Source organism: Ambystoma mexicanum, chromosome 11 (genome assembly GCF_040938575.1).
Source record: "Ambystoma mexicanum isolate Mex_15411 chromosome 11, UKY_AmexF1_1, whole genome shotgun sequence".
In the NCBI taxonomy this organism is placed as follows: Eukaryota; Metazoa; Chordata; class Amphibia; order Caudata; family Ambystomatidae; genus Ambystoma; species Ambystoma mexicanum.
In genome coordinates, this window is record NC_090934.1 from 1,376,295,890 (window position 1) to 1,376,314,594 (window position 18,705).

Consider the following 18,705-nt stretch of genomic DNA (forward strand, 5'->3'; position numbering starts at 1 on the left):
GAGCGCATCGTGAAGAAGGCAACAAGCGCTTACTTACGTGCTTCCAGGCGCTTCTATTCATCACACGGGCTCCATCTTCAACTCACTTCAGCCTGTCATCCGCCATCGCCGGAACCCTGCAAAACAAGAAACATCATTACTAAAGACTTTAAAGACATTAGAATTACTCGAAACTTACCGTTCGTGCAGTAAACGACGGACAGCCGTCCTCTGAAGTCAAGAGGCCTGCTCCCCTTATCCAGTGAAGAAACTGGTTACAGCACCCTGCCCCGAGGCAGATGGAGAGCACGGCGTTCACTTACCTAAGGTGAGAGCGTTAACCTTTGGGGTTCTACAGGAGAAGAGAAAGGGAAGAAGAGAGAGACATTCAATAACCCAGTTCCTTAATCCCATATTTTCTATCTGCAGACATCTTACCCTTCGAGTCAGACATACAGTGCACAGAGGTCCAGCCCAAAGAGCCAGCCGTGTGTTACACATCACCTTTGAAGATACGGTATACGCCCAGTCAAGACCGGCGCCTCTACGGGAATCAGGTGAGCGTTACAGTATGAAAGAGCAAATCATGGCCTTTACAGACGGTATCCTACTGGTGGGAGGGGACTTTAATATGGTTCTTAGCCCGGAGAGGGACAGAAGGTCAGTAAACCTGCATATTGATATGCGTTCACAGAGGAAGCTGGCTGCCCCATTCCAAAGGGTTAACGAGGAACTGGGCTTCTCCGTCTCGCACGCACCAAAACAGGGGCACGACCCATACTTCACATTCTTCTCCAGGCCCCTTGCAACCTACTCCAGGATAGATTACATCTTGATTGACTCCTCGCTCCGAGAACACATCTCCAACTTTAACGTCGAATCTATCCTGTGGTCGGACCAATGCACGGTCAAGATTGCATTGGTGTCCCCCCGGATCCCACTGACTGGTCATGATGGTCGTGTAATTACCTCCTGCTACAAGATAAAGAACTAGCCCAGACCCTCCTATTCACCATTAAAGAGTTCTTTGCTATCAATGACAACGGCGGAAGTAGGCATAATGGGAGTCTGGGATGCGTTCAAAGCCACGATCAGGGGTTCTCTCATGGAGATGGGCTCGAGGAGAAGGAGGGAAAGGGACAGTGAGGAGAAAAAGTTAAGACAGAAAATAAGATCTATCCAACCAGGGGGGAAATTAAGGTCTCAAATGTTCCCGGGCAAGTGGGAGGAGCTACAACAGTTTAGGATTAAGCTTTCGGCCATACTCGTGGGCCAGACGGAAAGGAAACTTGCCTTCCTAAAACAGAAATATATGGAGAAATGGGAAAAGGCAGATAATATATTAGCCTGGAGATTGAGAGAATGCAGAAACAGCAGGAGAGTAGACTATCTGGTACGAGCATCTATACATGTCGGGCTACTCAGGAGATGATGCTGACATTGACCATGTTTTAGTATCCTTGCCCATTCCCCGTCTCACTCCCGAGGCGGCTGATCCCCTTGAAATCCCCATTACACCACAGAAGGTAATAAGACACCATTACCACTCTGAAGGGAGGCACCACTCTGGGAGATGATGGCTTCACAGTTCAATTTTATAAATCCTTCCGCTCGGCCCTGGCCCCGTTCATGTCCAAAATGTTTAACACTGCCCTGGAGACAGGATCCCTCCCCCCAGACAATGATGTCGGCCCTCATTGTGGTGATCGCTAAGGAAGGGAAGGACCCTGCCCACTGTCAATCTTATCGCCCCATATCACTCCTGAACATGGACGTCAAGATCCTAGCCAAGCTCCTCGCCAATAGGCTAGCTAAAAACCTCCCATCCTTGGTGCATGGGGACCAAGTTGGTTTTATTCCCGTTAGGCAAGGTGCTGATAATATAAGAAAAACTCTGGACCTCATGGATGAGTTCTCAAACCGCCACTTAGAGGCCTACCTCCTCTCGCTGGACTCGGAAAAGGCCTTCGACCGGGTCAAGTGGCCTTACATGGGTAAAGTCCTTAAAAAATGGGCCTGGGAGACAGATTCTGTGGGTGGATAGCTGCCTTGTATAACTGCCCCTCGGCAAGAGTCTCAGCCAATGGATCCACTTCGTCCCTCCTACGCCTCTCTAGAGGCACTTGCCAGGGCTGTCCCATTTCTCCCCTTTTATACGCCTTGTCGAAGGAGCCCCTGGCCATCGATATTAGATCAGAGGTCAGATCACAGAATTTCCGCAGTCCAGTGTGGCAAGTATAACTTCAAACTGTCGCTCTTTGCAGACGACATTTTGGCTTATCTGACCAACCTCCGAGATTCCCTCCGGCACCTGATCGACCCAATTAATTCCTTTGGGGCTTTCTCTGATCTCAAAATTAACATGCCCAAGTCGTGCATAATGCCCATGGGGGATAAGGACCACGAAACCAGAGGGAAATGTGATCTTAAGGGAATGAAAATAGAACGTGTGGCCACCTCGTATTTGGGAGTGTCCATCTCATGAGACCTAGGAACCCTGTTTGAGACCAATTTTCTCCCGATCCTGGCGTCGATTAGTAAATATCTCCTACGTTGGACGCCCCTAACTCTCTCATGGTTTGGTCGCATGGTCACAGTTAAAATGAATATTCTGCCCCGTCTCCTCTATCTCTTCTCGGCCCTTCCCATCATCATCCCTGAAACTTTGTTCTCCACACGCCATGCTCGGGTCAAGCGCTTTGTCTGGGGTGGTAAAAGGGCTAGAATTAAACACTCGATCTTAACCTTAATGAAATCCTATGGGGGTTTTGGGCTCCCCGACTTTAGATTATATCACAAGGCGGCCCAGCTTCGAGTGATGTTGGAGCACATGAGGGACGTCTCTTATGGACTTCCCCCAAATCCCTCCAGTTCGGCTTCAGGACACACCCGACCCTGGCTGTGCTGTGGGCCTCTTGGAAGGGAGACCAAGATAACAAGTTGTTGTCCTCCTGGTTGTCCCCACTGACCTCCCTGTGGGGCCCCCTTTTAATCTAGGTGCTAAAGGATTCTGTGACACCCAGTCATGGTCAGACAAGGGCCTGGAGAGGGCAGCCAAACTCTTTCTCCAGGGTGCCTTCATTGAATACGACCAACTGTCCACGGCAATGGGGGATGATCTGCCCTCTGTATTCGATTATCTGCGCCTTAAGGGGATTCTTACTCACCCCAGATGATTACCTGATTTGACCCACCCCCTTAAACTTTCGAGAAAATTATGGTGGAATCTACTACTAGGAGGGGCTCTCTAAGATTTACGAAACTTTAATTATGGCGAACCTAGAAGGTAGGCAACCCTTCAGGCAGATTTGGGAGGAGCGGCTGGGGGTGGCTCTCGAGGAACACACAAGGAGAGAGATTTTTAGGTCCATATTCTCGGGGTCCCTGTATACCTTGGCGATGGAACATAAGTTTCAAGATGTTACACCCTTGGCACCGCCCACCGGCTACCCTGGCCAGGATGTTCGAAGGAACGTCCCCTCTTTGCCCTAAGAAGTGCAAGCAATGTGGAATCTGGTACCACATGTGGTGGGAGTGCCCGGTGATCCGGGTCTACTGGTCTGAGCTACTTAGTTGGATCAAGGGTATCATGGGCACTGGGCCTTCTCTACACCCTCTGGAGATTCTCTTGGGCATGCCAACCCCGGAATCTGATGTGAACTCCTTCCCAAGGGTGGTCGAGGCGATGCTGAGAGCGGGAAGACTAGCCCTTGCTTAGAACTGGAAAAGTCCCTCTACACCCTCCAAAGCTGAGTGGCTCACTAAGCTATGGGCCATTTTCACATACGACAAATTTTCAGCAATAACCAACAACAAAATGGACACCTTTCTGTTGAACAGGTCTGTTGTTCTCCTGAGTGATGAATGTGGTGCATTGAAACTGTAGCTCCCCAGAATTATAGGTGTCATGATTTTTTTTTTACTTTTACTGCCTACAATCTGTATCCTACGTTATTCTTTGGTTCATTTGTTGACGCCCTTATGTCAGTTGTACTAGACTGTCTTGCTCCATGGTTTGTTCTTTCTATGCTACCCACACCCAACGTCCGGTTGGGCTTGGTGAATGTTATGAGCGCGGAGAGGTGAGGAAGGGGGTTGCAAATTAAAGATTAGCATTCTCTTATTGTTGTCGCCAGGGATCACCTGGCCTCCTTTGTATGTCAAAATGCTTAATAAAAAGAAAGTTAAAAAAAAAAAAAAGATATCACATAGAACCATTTATGCACGGTAGTGTGCATCAAGGGTAAAGCAAAAAAGAATGCCATGCCCCCAGCAACACCCACCCCCTATATAGGGGGTTGACCGTGTTATGTGCGTGTCAGCTCCCTATTTAGGGGTGAGGATGATAGGCACAGAAACAACATTTTCAATCGTGCATTTACACATCATTCTTAAAACTCCTTACATAAATGTGTTCATAAAAACAAATGCACCAACATACATACCTTCATGTACATAACATTAAGAATAAAAAACAAAACTTACCTTATATGCTCGCACACTGAACATGCACTGCACCGCCAAGGAGGACGGATGGGCCTCCTCTCTGCAACGTACACACACTGACATCAGAGCACTCTCCCCTACCATCATTCAGTGTGTCTACGCTGTTAATGCAAAAATTAGAGGCGATGGCTGGGCTTCCAATATCCTGCTGCCTCTCATTTCGTGCTATGTTTCTTGCAGAGCATCAATGATAGCACTTTAGGAATAAAGAGCAACCATACCAAGGGCCTTGTGAAATAATAGAAGTTCCTATTGATGACAAATCTGGTCTTTCAACACACTTGGCAGAAGTGTTAGGATGAAGTGCAGTATGGACTTTGTTTTTAGCTTCTTTGTGGTTACTTGCATGGTGTGTCCAGGATGTGTAGGTGGCAGTGTGCACTTTTGCATTTTACCACTTAATCCCGATTAGAGTGCCATATAATATAAAATGTCTGTGCCACAATATTTTTGCCTGTCTTTAGGCTATCTTGTCTTTTGACCTTATTCCTGCCATGGGATGGCCAGATTTTCCATATATGGCAAACCTTTTCTCTGGGAAAGCTCCAGCTTTCATGGGCAAAGTCAAGGTCTGTGTTTGTGGCTGGATTTTGGGGTCTGGGTCTGCGTGGACACAGTCACATCCTAATGCACTAGTAGCTCCAGCCCGGATCCTGGATAAACAGAGGACTCCTGGACCCTTTCTTCAGATCATCATTGGAACCAGGACCCCTAGGACGTGGGGCAGTCCATTGATGAACCGGAACTGGGCATTGGAAAATCACCAGCAACCCTTCCTCACTTGTCCGGGGTAGCCCTGCAGATCTCAAGAAGACTTTCATTAGTGCTTCGACCCCAGGACTGGGAATAACCAGTCCCGACCTCTGCTTGGAGATCCAGATGCTGGAGCGCTTGGAACAGTCCCAGAACTACCCTGTAGGCTAGCCAGAGGTTCTGCTGGGCACATTAATGCTACGGTCGCCGTCCTGAGTTGAGCTTTGGGACTCCGCAGATCCTCATTTCCCTGAAGTTGCAGTTCACCATGAAGAGGGGCCTTGCAGGAACAGTTTCTTTGTTCTCGCCACAAGGGTTGTCTTCTGCCATTTTGTTCAAGTGGGCATCGCTGCTCACTTCCTGCATTATGTCTTGGGAGATGCCCAGAGGTTGTCGCTCGACTGGTCGGACTGAAGTAAGTGTGTCCTGAGTGTCCAGAATCCAAAATCCAGACCACCGGAGCATGGTATCACAAACTAGTCACACTCAAGAACCAGACGCCTCAAGTGACTTCCGCACCCATGACCCCTGGCCTTCCTCCAATGAAATCAAGAAACAAACCCAGAAAGCTCAGAAATGTAAAGAACTTCTACGGTAGGCACTGAGTGAGAATCGGAGTACATGGCGTGGGTAAACATATGTGTTATACCCCCACGTCTACATAGGGTTACATGGGTGAGTGTTAGGAAAGATTTTCATTTTACGGCTTTCATCCCATAGACTTATATGGGACACTTCTTTTTGTTTTGAACCCTATCCTGACGTGTTGGAGACAAGTAAAGCCTTCTGCTTTCCTTCCCTTGCCTATTTATTATTTTTTTCCTAACCACAACCAAAAACAACAATTACATAATCATATGATTCACCATTGCTTCAAACTGTAACCTATTTAGCTCCCCAACTCCCCCCCTTTGCCTGTTAATTCCCTTAATTTTATTAATTCTACCACACTGTCCCCAACTTCTGCTTGTGTGCCTTGGGTGGCACCATCCGTGGTCTGTTGATGAAACACTTTTACAGTTAAAGCAATCCACTGGACAATGTCCGTTCCAAGTTCTTGTCTTTGTACCCCCAGCGCTTTTTCCCACAACCCCATTTCTGCTATTGGCCACATCTTCAGGTCTTCTCACCATCTATCAATGCTAGGCTCTGTGGCGGCTTTCCATTGCATTGCTATGCTACGTTTGGCTAATATGTAAATGAGATCCTTCATCTGTGCAATGGTTTTCTGTTTAGCATTTCTCTTAAACAGGCCGAACATACAGGCCTCTGGGGATTGAATATCTAAAGAGATGCCCCCTCTAGCTACTTTACTTGCCACTCTCTCCCAGAAGGCCTGTATCACTCGACATACTCAGAACATATGAATCAATCCTGCATTCTCTTCATTACATCGTGGACACACCTGGTTCTTGGTTCCTTTAAATTTCGCCATCAATGCTGGTGTGAGGTATGTCCTTTGTGTAATATACAATTCTATTATCTGTAGCCTGGCCTTCCTCAACACTTTTTTGTGGTATAGAGCGATCCGTTTCCATTCATTCTCCTCAAACATTCTCCCCAAGTCCTCCTCTCACCTACCCTTGCATTTCAGTTGTGCTCTCGAGGAACAATCGATCAATACTTTGTATATTCCAGAAAAAGCATGCCCACCGTCAGAGATGTTTATGAGCGTTTCCACGTCTGCACTTCCGAGATTCTCATCTGTGACGGCTGGCCACCTATCTTTTATTGTACATAATATAGTCCTGTGTAGCAGGAATTGGCCCTCATGTATGTTGGTGTTCTCCCAGGCCGTGCAAAATCTAGGCAGCCCTCGTCATTCCTCAAATTTCCTATAGTCGCTTTCCCATTTGCCTCCCAGTGTGACCTCACCCTCTTTCTATGTCCATGCATTTCTGACACCACCGCTGCCAAAGGTGTCTGTGGATATATCGGATCTCCCATTCCCATGAATCTACATGTCCTCTGCCATACCTGTATCCCCAACTTGACTAAATGAGGGCGACAACCTCGTTCATTGGGTTAAATCTAAATCAGATCCCTGAGGAATAGCCTTTGTATTGCAGGTTGTAAGAGACATGCGTCTCCAGTAGGGTCGTCTGCCATCCAGTGCACCACATACTGCAGCTGGCATGCCAGGTAGTATAACTCGAAGTTCAGGATCTTCAGTCCCCCCTGTGCATATGGCCTCTGTAAGACATTCAATGCCACTCTATGCCTCCGCGCTTGCCAAAGAAAGCCCCTGCATGCTCGTAGGGATATAATATGGGACATTTATAAAGCAGTGCATTAGCCTCGGCAATGCCACCATTTTTAATAATGCTGCCCTTCCTGCCATCGACAGGAGTAGCTTGCCCCAAAACTCCATTGATTTGCTCAAGCCCTCCTTGGCCCTGACTGTTAGCTTCATGTTCTTGCTTAGGGTCGCGGTATACACTCAGCCCCAGATATTTAAAAGAGTCCTTAATCCACAGCAAGGGTAGGACTGGCAGTTGTGTCTCTCTAAGTTTTGCCGTTTCTGCCATTGGGAATAGGCAAGACTTGTTTGCTTATTCGGATCCCGTTAGTGTACCGAAATTATCCAGCACCTCCAACACATATGGCAGTCCCTGAGGTACAGTAACATATCGTCTGCATACATTGACACTTTGTGTCACACCCCATCTATTTCTATAACTGCATCACTATATACCTATCTCAATAGTGCGGCAACGGGTTCCGCAGCCAATATGTATAGCATTGGGGACAGCGGACACCCCTGTCTCGTCCCTTTCTGCAGCTCCCATAAATCGGAGAACGTGGAGCCCATCCTTACCCTTGCCACTGGCCGAGTATATATCAATTTCACCCACTTCATGTACTTTGGGCCTATTCCCATCTTTTCTATGGTGGCATATAACCAGTCCTGACTTTGGTCGGTGGAGGCCTGGTTAAGGATCCCTTTATAGGGCTACAAATCTCTTTATAAACCTACCTAAAAAGTATCTGCTTTTATGGCGACTACTGGGCACAAGGACACAAACCTGCTCTGTGCTGGTCTTTATAAGAGCTAGGGAAGCTGTTTTAGGATTATATTGAAGCGTTCTTTCCATGTCTAAATCATGAGTATGTCGTACCTGTGTTTCATTGGTCATTAAATTAAATGCTATTCTAGATCTCCTAATGGTGAATGTATATATCTGTTTTAATAAGGGTTTGTGTGACAATATTTGACCAAAGGTTTTACTTTCTGTGTGTGCATTTTAAAGGTCTAATAAACTACTGTATTTTTATACTTCCCTGTCGACTGGAATTACTGGTGTTGCTCTGTGTGGACTCATTGTAGCCCTAGACCACTATTACGCCATTCCTGAGACTAAGCCTTGCTGCTCTGCTACCTTACCTTGATTGGGTTTGGCTGACTGTTTACCAGCAACGGGTGGTCTCTCAAAATCTTGCTCAGGGCAGATTTTAAAAATCCATCTTAACATGGGCGTAAAGTTTAGCAGGGTTAGGTCCCATGATGTCAGAGGTTCAAAGGTTTTGTGCACAACAGCTTTATTCTAAGCAAAAAGACCTCTAGGTTCTGCTTATATGAGGAACAATTGCAGTGCTATATTGTTTACGGGATCAATGAGAACAGCCAAAAATGCAATGCTGCCGCCTCTCACACTGTTGTTAACAGACCTATTTGCTTGCATGTTTCCGAGATGCTCCTGCAGCACACATTGGACAGTTTCTTATCTACACAAACAAACTTGTACAAAACAATACTCTCAGGTTTAGAAAAGCTTTCAAGTTAAGCAAAGCAAGAGGTGGATAAACATTTGAACCACCCCTTTGTTGAAGAAGATTCAGAATCTAAAGATTCACCAGAAATGTGTTTGATATGCAAAGGAGTTCTATAAAACAGATTTAGTTATGCTAAATAGCTATTCAAACCATTTATGAATTCTGCAGCCTCTTGAACTTCTGTAGCATCTAATGAATCAGATAAATTGGAGGAAACCGGAACAATTTCCTGTCCATTCTATGAAATCTGATTAATCACTTTTTCGTCCATTTCACATTTGTGGCGTAAATTTAGCAATCTGTTACCAGCTACCATGGTTGAATTATGTATTTAGTGGGCGAACGTTCCCCAAAACAGGTCATGAAAGACATACATGAACAGCCTACCATGCACAATGCAAAAAAAAACATGTCTTCTACAGATGCCAGCATGCAGAGTAGAAAGAGGCAATGTTTTGGGAATGGGAGCCGAGCAAAGTGGGAAAAACTGAAACAATAACCTCTTCCTGAATAGGATGATGCAACCCCAGGGCAGTGCCCAAAACAGAGGCAAACACCAGAAAAAAACTCTGCTTCCGACTGGGACAGGCAGGGTCTGGGAGGAGACAATAGGTGATGCCCTGATGGAGATGGGGTTGCGCAGGTATTCAAAACCAGTTGGGAGAACAGGATGCAAAAGTACAACATAATTATTAATTGACAATGCACAAAAACCTAAAATGATTGGACTTGGTCAGCTTGTATTTGTTATGGCTGTATATTCACACCTTTGCCAAATATGCTTAATGACTGCTTCTTCATTTGGTAAACAATTGTTTGGTCTACTTTTATAAACATGGCTTCACAAACCTTGCTTGAGCTGGGATCTCCAATGCCTCCTGTGTGAAATCCATCTCCCGAAGTCTTTTTATTTATATCTGGTACTGTAGAACCAGTATCTCTTTCTGACTGAAGATGCGATTTTTTTACTTCGTTTTTCTCTTGTTCCATTTTTTCTTGTCTTTCCCTTTCAATCACTTCATATTGCTTTCTTTCCATTTCCTCCTGTTCCCGTCTGGCAGATTCTTCCTTTGCTAAAAGCTGCATTTTCTTAATTTCCAATTCTCTCAGTTCTTGTTCCTTCCTTGCATTTTGTTCTGCGCATTCCCTCCTGTGCTGCTCTTTCTGTTCTGCTTGAAGTTCTTCACTGCTTCCCTTAACTTTGTTACTTTTATCTACCAAAATGCGACTTTGCTCATCCTCTGTTATATGAGCTTTTGGGTCAAATTGTGGCTTTGTTGAACGATCAGGAATAACTGCTCCATTCTCAGTAGGCTGTTTGTCAGCCAGCTTGTTTTCAACCTTTATTTCATTAGCAGCAATTTTTATTGAAGGCTTTTTAGTGCGATCATACTAGAAAATGAAAGAAATTGTAATTAGAAAGTACATCATGTTTGGGAGTGAAAAATAATTTAATACATGTACATGTCAGATTATAACATTTTAATGTCGCTTTTAGGCCTCTTGGCATATTTTTTTGCATACATGCTTTATGGTAGTGATTTGTCAGTGAATGTGTTGCCTTTCCTTTTATAGAGCCATGAATGCAAGCCAAAACATCTCTATTGTTATCAACATAAAACCTTTCTTCTTGTCCTATTTACATTTTTCTTTAAAACTAATTAATTAACTCAAAATGGATGGACAACCAACACATGCATTTTAACTAGTGGTGACTGTTGAATCCTTAAACAGGTAGGAAGCAAAGAATACATAATTGTTTCAAGAATGCATCATAATATGTTTCATACATAAGAAAACATTGTGATGAAACAGCATCGGTATTCATATAGCAATTCCATAAACACTAAATTCATAGATAATTAGAGCATCAATTCCATATGATGTAGAGCAGTAACAGTGCTGAGTATACACCCAGGTTCACCTACACATCTGCATATCACCCACACAACACACACACACACTGAGATTTGCATCATGGAAGGAGACACAGACAACATATTCAATGTCTAACAACAGGTTTTTGTTAAAGAAAATGTCAGGATGGAGTAAGGCCTATCTTGCCCTAGGCTAAGGTGGGATTTCCCTACCTAAAGAAACTAAGGAAGGTCTCTGTCAGTACGTTCAACTGAAGAGTCTGTCTGTGTCCAAAACCTATACTTGCCCTCACAACTAAGACAAAACAATGTGTAGGGATGTCAACCATAAATAAAACAGTGTTCCAAAAGTAAAGTTCTGAGCTATTTCCAGCTCATACTTATTCTTAAGCTTCTCCCCCCCCAAATGTCATTAAGTTCCTTGCAATGTTTAATTTATTTTCTTTTGGACTGACTTGAAATAAAGTTCCACACTTTTGATAAAGACAGGATGCCCTTCCCCAAGTTCAATGCAGTGCTGGGCAGCACGTCTCAGGGTTTCCTTCTCCCAAGTTCAATATCACAAGATGACACAAAAGAAATATCTTGAGACTTTGTCTTGAAACAGTAGTTTAAAAATTCTGTACAACTCAGGGCTCCTGTCCCAAAGTCTGTTATGCACCAGTGGTTGTTTTCCTCTGTTCACAACAGCAAACCTCCTTGTTCACACATAGGGGTTTCTCTGGTCTTGGTGCAGTTTTAGACCACACAGCCCAACCAATACTGGTCACGCAACCAGGAACAAGCAGGTCTCCTTGAGAATATTCAGCCAAACAAGTTGGTTCTCAAATGTGTTAGGGAGAATTCTCTGTAAGGCTAATTTCCCAAACCTAGTGAGTCCCCCAGCAGCTTTGCTGGATTTTTTGGGGTTTATTTTTTTCTCTCCTGCTAAGAGTGAGATTCTTTTGCTCCCACTCTTAGACATGATTTGAGGTGCTCCTTTAACTTGCCATGTGTTTTATGGGCTATGGGGTCTTTTACTCCATAGGGCCTCATGTGTTTTTTTGATGTGGGTTACACAGCACCCTCTGTGCCGTAACCCAGGGTGTCGTAGCGACCCCCCAACATAGACTCCATACCCTGGGACTGACTACTGTCTCCCAGGGCATGTAAAGTCACCATTGGCTTTGCTAGTCCCAAATTAAGAACAGAAACCAGTACAAACCATCATATTGTGGACGTACTGGTCGGGGCAATTCGATTGCCCTGGGGTCTGTTGTTCGAGGGGGCACGTCTCCATCCCCCGTGATCGAGTTTTGGCTGGTGGCTGTGGATACTACTTTTTATATTCGACCGCAAATATATCTCTATGGGATTTTCCCATTGTTCGAGGCTACCAACTTTAATTATTTAATTCTTATAGCCTCGAACATACTGCCGGTTTATTTATTTAATATTAATTCGCCGGTTGGTATTTTTTGCCAGAAATCGATTCTAAAATGGCGTTTGTGTTCTCTTCTGTGACTCCAACCCAAGTCGAGCCCTTTGTTCCACTTTTTGGCGGGCTTCTCCACAGAAGCCTCCAAAAGTGGTGCCACTCTGTCTGGGTACCACAAGGGGTGTGGGAGGGGGTTTAGGCACCCTGGACTGAGTTACCTTGGTAACTCAAGTCGCACTCTTGTGTGATTGGCCCAAGTGGTGAGCCGGCCGGCTCACCACTAAGCATGTTTGATTGACAGCTAGGCTGAGTGAATGGGGGTATGCTGCATAAAAGCAGGGCTTTGGGGACTGTAACTTCAGAAGTCGCCACAGGACCCAAGAATCCGAGGAGGGAGAAGCTGAGCCGGCCTGCAACGACGACACCACCGGTGGAGCCCTGCTGAACCGTCTCACCACTTTTCCCAACGACAGAGGAGATCTCCAGCCCGGAGAGTCTTCTTCCTTCGACTGGTGGGGATAACCAGTCTACCTTCTTTTCGCCTTCCTGGAGCATCTCGTGGCCGCCTTGCCTGTGCCAAGCACCCCGGCAACCGGGATACCACATTTTCACCACTACCGTGAACCGAAAGGGTAGTACCTTTGTACCAGAGAACTCCGCGGCTGGTTTCTTCCCTGGCAGTGCAACGACCTTCATCCTTCTTCCACGACGAGCTCTTCTCCTCCTCTGGACGACGCTGCGACTTGCACCCGCTGCCAGGAACAACTGCCCCCGATGGAGGATCCTCTCCATTTAACGTACCGTGTTCCGCCTGGCTTCCCTTGCAACCGTTTGAACAGAGTGTATTAAATCCTCGTCTCTCGAACCTGGGTTACCCTGGGACACCTTAGCTAACTTTCCTGCACTGAACTAAACCTTTTTCGAACTACCGCCACAAACTTTGAAGACTCTGTGTAACTGTCTGATCTTGGGCATCTTCCGCCTGGCTTCCTTGAAAGTGGGCCTGGCACCTAAACTTCCTTGCTCACCAGTAGACTGTGCCTTCCTAACTTGCTGTGGTTCTTTAAAAAGTGTTTAGTGTGTATGCTTCCATAATTCTGCTTTTCCCTCCCCTTTTTATTTAACTTGTTGGAGTGCCATCGAACGTTAAGCGCTCACCTTTGTCTGGAAATAAGTGGTGTTAACTAACACTTGTCCAACAAGTAATCAGGGATGTACATATGATAATAGTGATTGTGTTTTCAACTTATCTTACCTATTTAGTGCTAGTGTTTTATAAGTGTGTGTTAAATAAATAATTATATACTTTTACACCCAAGCTCTGGTCAGTGTTTGCTTGTGCTACTGTATTTCTGTACCTATTTTGTATGCTCTGTATACTGCCTAACTCTTCTTGAGGGAAGTCTGACTGCTCAGCCACAGCTACCAGTGAATCTGTGTGGTACAGACTGCTACAAAGTGGGTTTACTGCCAAACACCTGTAGTCTTAAATCTTTTGCTGTGGTCCCTAAGGGAACGGCACAGGTTTCTGCCTAACAAAATGCAGTTCCTTGACTTTAACGTATTAGTGGTTTCTCAACCTTGACTCGAACTTTGCATTCAGAGTCTTTCATATGCGCTTTCTATTGGCTTTCAGTTCCTTGTTCAATAGTTTAACAGGTATGTTCTTTCCTTTCACTACAGTTGAACAGGTGCATGTTTTCTTTAATTCAGTTCAATATTCAATATATGCATCTTAACTTGTTTCCTCTCATTCAGTGTTCAATAAATTCATCTTTGTTTAGTTAATTTAATTCGATATTCCAAAAATGCTGCTTTGCACGTTTCAATCAATTCAGTATTTATTAAACACAACTTTGCTTGTTTATTTTATTTTTTTATTTTTTTTTATTGACTATTTTTCTTTAGGAACTACCCTAAGAAAATTTATCAAAATTAGCGCTTTTCGTAATTTCAAACTTCTTTCAATCAGGCATTTTCAAATGTTTCATGAATGTAGAGTCGCCTCTGTGAACCAAGGCCGTTGGATTATTTCCTGATGTCTTTTAGGGACACGATTGTGTGTCTTCGATTTGTCGAAATATTGGTCAAGTTGGTTCACCAAAGCTACCGTCCATCTTGTGGTTTCACCAGATATCAAACGATTCCATAGATTGTTTTCACATACCATCCAGGGGTTCTCGATCAGCGGTAGTAGGTGAACTGTTCTATGTTGCTTGGTGTTTGGACAATTTATTGCCAAGTGTTTCAAGGTTTCTGTCACCTTCGTCGATTTGCACAAACAGCATTCTTTTTTATCAGAGATACTGATGTACAAAATGTCCTGAGTTAGGAGCAGGTTTAATCTTGCTTTCATAAATAAAGTTCTTTTTCTTTTTTCAGGAAATTTGACGCAGTATTTCAGCGGAGATTTCACTTTGTTGAATGTATGGGAAGATGTGCTAGAAGTTTATTCTCTGCGGCTGCCTCTAATGTGTGAATCCAGTCCATGGTTACCATTTTTTGTTTCATTCGGTCTGGGTTATCCGTCAGCTCTTTTTCTGTGCAAGTTATTTCTGCCAGTTTCTCTTTTCTCTCTTTTCCACCCATCTGTTCAGTGCTGCGCATTTGCCACTTTCCAGTTCATCCTTTATGATTTTGAGAGCTGGTATCGACTCGGCCTGAATTATTTTCTTGAAAAAGCTCATTGCGCTTTGCTCTACCATGGATGCCAGGGATACAAGACCCAGCTCTCTTCTGATGGCTGCCATTGAGGTTGATTTGGGGAGTCCTAGCACAGCCTTCCATATCAGCCCCTCCAATTTGATCCAAATTGAGGAAGGCATGCACAGGGAGACTTCTGTTCCATATGCTAGAGGTGGGACCGCTTTTCCCTTGTAAAAGTTTATTGCGGGCATTAGAGAGAACTTGCCATACTTTCTATCGATCGCTCTCATTTGTGACGTGAGCCTTTTTTGCTTTATCCCACAGCGTCTTTCGCATGGCTAGGTCTGTTCCTGAACTATCAATTTCGACCCCTAGGTATTTGATGTTTTCCACCGTTTCAATTTTGTCGTTTTCAAGGTACCAAACCATTTTTTTAGCTTTTTTGTTCGATGCTTTCTCGATTGTCAACACTTTGATTTGTTTTTATTGATTTCCAGATGGTTGGCATCAATGTATTTAGCTAAATTTGACAGTTTACGCTGTAGTCCGTCTTTTGTTTGATCGATGAGGATCACGTCGTCTGCATATAGTAGTCTGGAGATGGAGGTTTTACCCAGTCTCGGCGGGAAGCTCCTTATTTCAGCTTCTGAATTTTGCAGGTCGCCCAGGAAAGCAACAAACAGTGCCGGGGTCAGGGGGCATCCCTGTTTGACCCCTCTGCGGATCTTGATCTCCTCGGAGAGCGTTCCATGCGGACTTAATTTCACTCTTATGGTGTTTTGGGAGTGTAATGCTTTGATAGGCTCAAGCACTGATTGTGGGCAATTCCAGAGTAGTAATTTCGCCCAGAGCATGTTTCTGTCGATTTTGTCAAAGGCTTTAAATAAGTCTACAAAGGCTAAGTGTACCTTTGGGGCCCCTTCCTTCACCTTGGCTTTTAAGATGTTAATTATCATGATGTTAATTGTGGTGCTTCCATTTGTTTGGAAACCTGTTTGAAGATTATCTTTTGACGGTCCACTTTTCTCCCATATTCTGAGGTGGTCCAACAGGAGAGATGCATATAGTTTGCCTATGATGTGGATCAAGGGGATTGGTCTGTAGTTTTCTGGGTCTTCACGCCCTCCTTTTTTATAGATCGGTACGATCACCGCTTTCTGCCACGACTCAGGAATTTGTCATTTAGCCTCGCATTCTGCAAAAATTCCACTGATTACGATCGACCACTCATTCGGAAACTGTTTGAGTGCCACGTTAGTCAGACCGTCGGGCCAGGAGCTCTTGATGTTTTAAGTTTCTTGATTTTGTCTGCGATGTCTTCAGGGTTAGATATGTTCACCCAGGCTGAATTTGGCTTTTCCCCTTTCGCATCTTGTACTACTTCCAGGTCTTCAAAATCCTCCATTTGCTTGTTTATTTCAATTAAGGTATTTCATAAATATAAATTTGCTTTCATTCAATTTCGGTATTCCATAAATATAACTTTGCTTATATCATTCAACTTGGTATTCAATAAACACAACTGTACTACTTTCATTCAGTTCGGTATTCAATAAAAACAACGTTGTTTATTTACTCGGACCACTACTACAAGTATACTCTTTTGGAGCGCCCCAGTGTCTAAGTGTCCCAGACACTTAGCCGGAATCTGCAGCTCCTCGTAAACGGCTTCTCCCCATTCACGGGAAAGCATGGTCGCCGGGCGCTTTAATCAGCACACTCCAGCTCTCGTGCACAGCTTTGCCTCCGCTTCTCGGCAGCACCTACTGCCTGACTTTCCTACCGTGGGATTCCCCTGTCCTGCACCATCACTCCAGCAGGACTGTCAGGATTTCGGTCTGCGTCTCGGCCTCTCCCTCCCCCACGGCTCCTTCTGCTGTGTCTTTCTCTTTCCCGGCTTCTCCCAAATGTGGCAGCATTCGACATTATACACCTGTGGTCCAGTAATGAGCTGCAGGTGTTTTTCATTAAAGGTTGCCTGGCTCTCATTACAGGGATGTGCCTGACCTTCCAGAATCTTCTTTGTCCCAGTACCAAAGTGGTAAGAGTAAAGATGGTCTATTACCTTCAGTTGTTCTTCCTTGTCTCAGTACTAGAGTGTGGAAAGTATGTTCTATTCATAAACCTCAGTTGTTTCTTCCTCTTCTCAACAGTGTTTTGTATCCCAAGAGGGGAATAAAGAGGAAAGGTCTTCAATTACGCAAAAAGGTTGGGGGAGGGTTAGACTGGTTGTTACGAGGAGAAGGGTGATACTGTGCTTTGTCCCAAGGTACATAATCTAAAATCGTTCTCCCCCTCCAACACATCTGGGATAATATCTCCTGCCCTCCTCAGAGACAAGGGAACATGATAAACAAAATCCCATAACCACGTCTGGGATATGGGTTTCTCTATCCAGGTGATACTCCCTCGCTTGTCAACCTCCAGGGGCAGGATCCACCCTGAGGTTTCTCACAACACACTCACCTATATTCATTCTAGTTTCACCAGAATCCGCAGACTCACTTTGTTGTAACATTTGCATAGCATAAATAATGATAATGGCAGTAATCATCGGTATCTAGTTATATTGTCGCCAAGGAAAAGGTTGCCAGGCAGCGACATTTAACCAAATGTGTACTCTGAAGGAAATCAAGCGCTTACCCCAAATATTCAATGACTGGCGTTTAAATTAGTAAATAACACCAGTCCTAAAACATGTTGCGGAAGGCTTTTTAGGGATCAAGGGTTAAAAACCCATCTCAATGGCGACCCAGTTAATGCTGCGACATCCAAGTACATGTAACTATTTCATAGGCCAACAATGTCTCATTTCACAAAGGTCAAAGGCACATTCTGAACTGATTTTAAAGGGTACGCGTGTCTGCTTCTTAGTCTTTGTGTCGGTTCGTGCAAGAGGCATTGGTCCTCCAGAAACTCCTGGAGTGTTCTTTAGCTATGTTCAGATCTTCTAGTTGGAGTTCAGGGACAATGAGCAATTTTTCACACCAATATTGTCTCGTTCCTTTTTAATTTAACTGGCCAAAGGCATGAATTTACCAATGGACAAATACAGAGGCAGGGTGATTTGAATATATTTGAGATCCACTGTAACCTACGTCTTGACTAAAACCTGGATTGTAACTAGCAGGAGCTTCAAGAATACAGTATAGAAGCTGTCAGGTTATTGTTTGAGGTATAAGTCATGTTCACACAAATGCTGCCACCTTTGGCAATATATTTGCATAGGAATATTACAGAGTGCAACTTGCATAAATACTTGCAATCACTGATTTGGTATAAAGACACATCTCTGAATGTCATCATTTGACAGAGTCAATGTTTTGCTTGAATTAAGTAGTTGGGAAGCCCAAGACAAAGAGTCAGTATTGTGACTCCCTAAATATCATAATACCTCCTCTCCTGGAGTGGGGAGCGGTCTACAACGCATTTTGAACCTGGGCCACCATCCCCACCAAAATATAGTCTTATTGTTCAACTTACTTTTATATCAACCTTAATCTTCCTAAAATTCACAACTGACATATGCATCAATTAAATGCAGCAGAGAGTTTGGGGTTTGTTAGTGACTTTTACAAAAGTCCACCAACATGCAAGACTTCAGAAAACACACTTGGTACACAGGGCTCCAACTCCTAGCACAGGCCTGAAGCACACAAGTATGTCTGTAGAAATGGCTGAGCAGCTAGGATTATCTTCGAAGGGAGAAAGGGTTGGAGGTGGTACAAATAACCAAGTATACACATAAGCCAA

The 18,705-nt window shown here is 44.4% G+C and overlaps 1 protein-coding gene across 2 annotated transcripts in view; it reads right to left on the minus strand.

Moving 5' to 3' along the window:
* USP8 (ubiquitin specific peptidase 8) overlaps positions 1–18,705 on the minus strand; it is a 1,053,131-nt gene that overhangs the window by 398,144 nt on the left and 636,282 nt on the right. For both annotated transcript variants that reach the window (XM_069624966.1, XM_069624967.1), the window contains exon 11: positions 9,862–10,404. In XM_069624966.1, the coding sequence (XP_069481067.1) occupies positions 9,862–10,404 (543 nt within the window). The remainder of the gene's footprint in view (positions 1–9,861; positions 10,405–18,705) is intronic.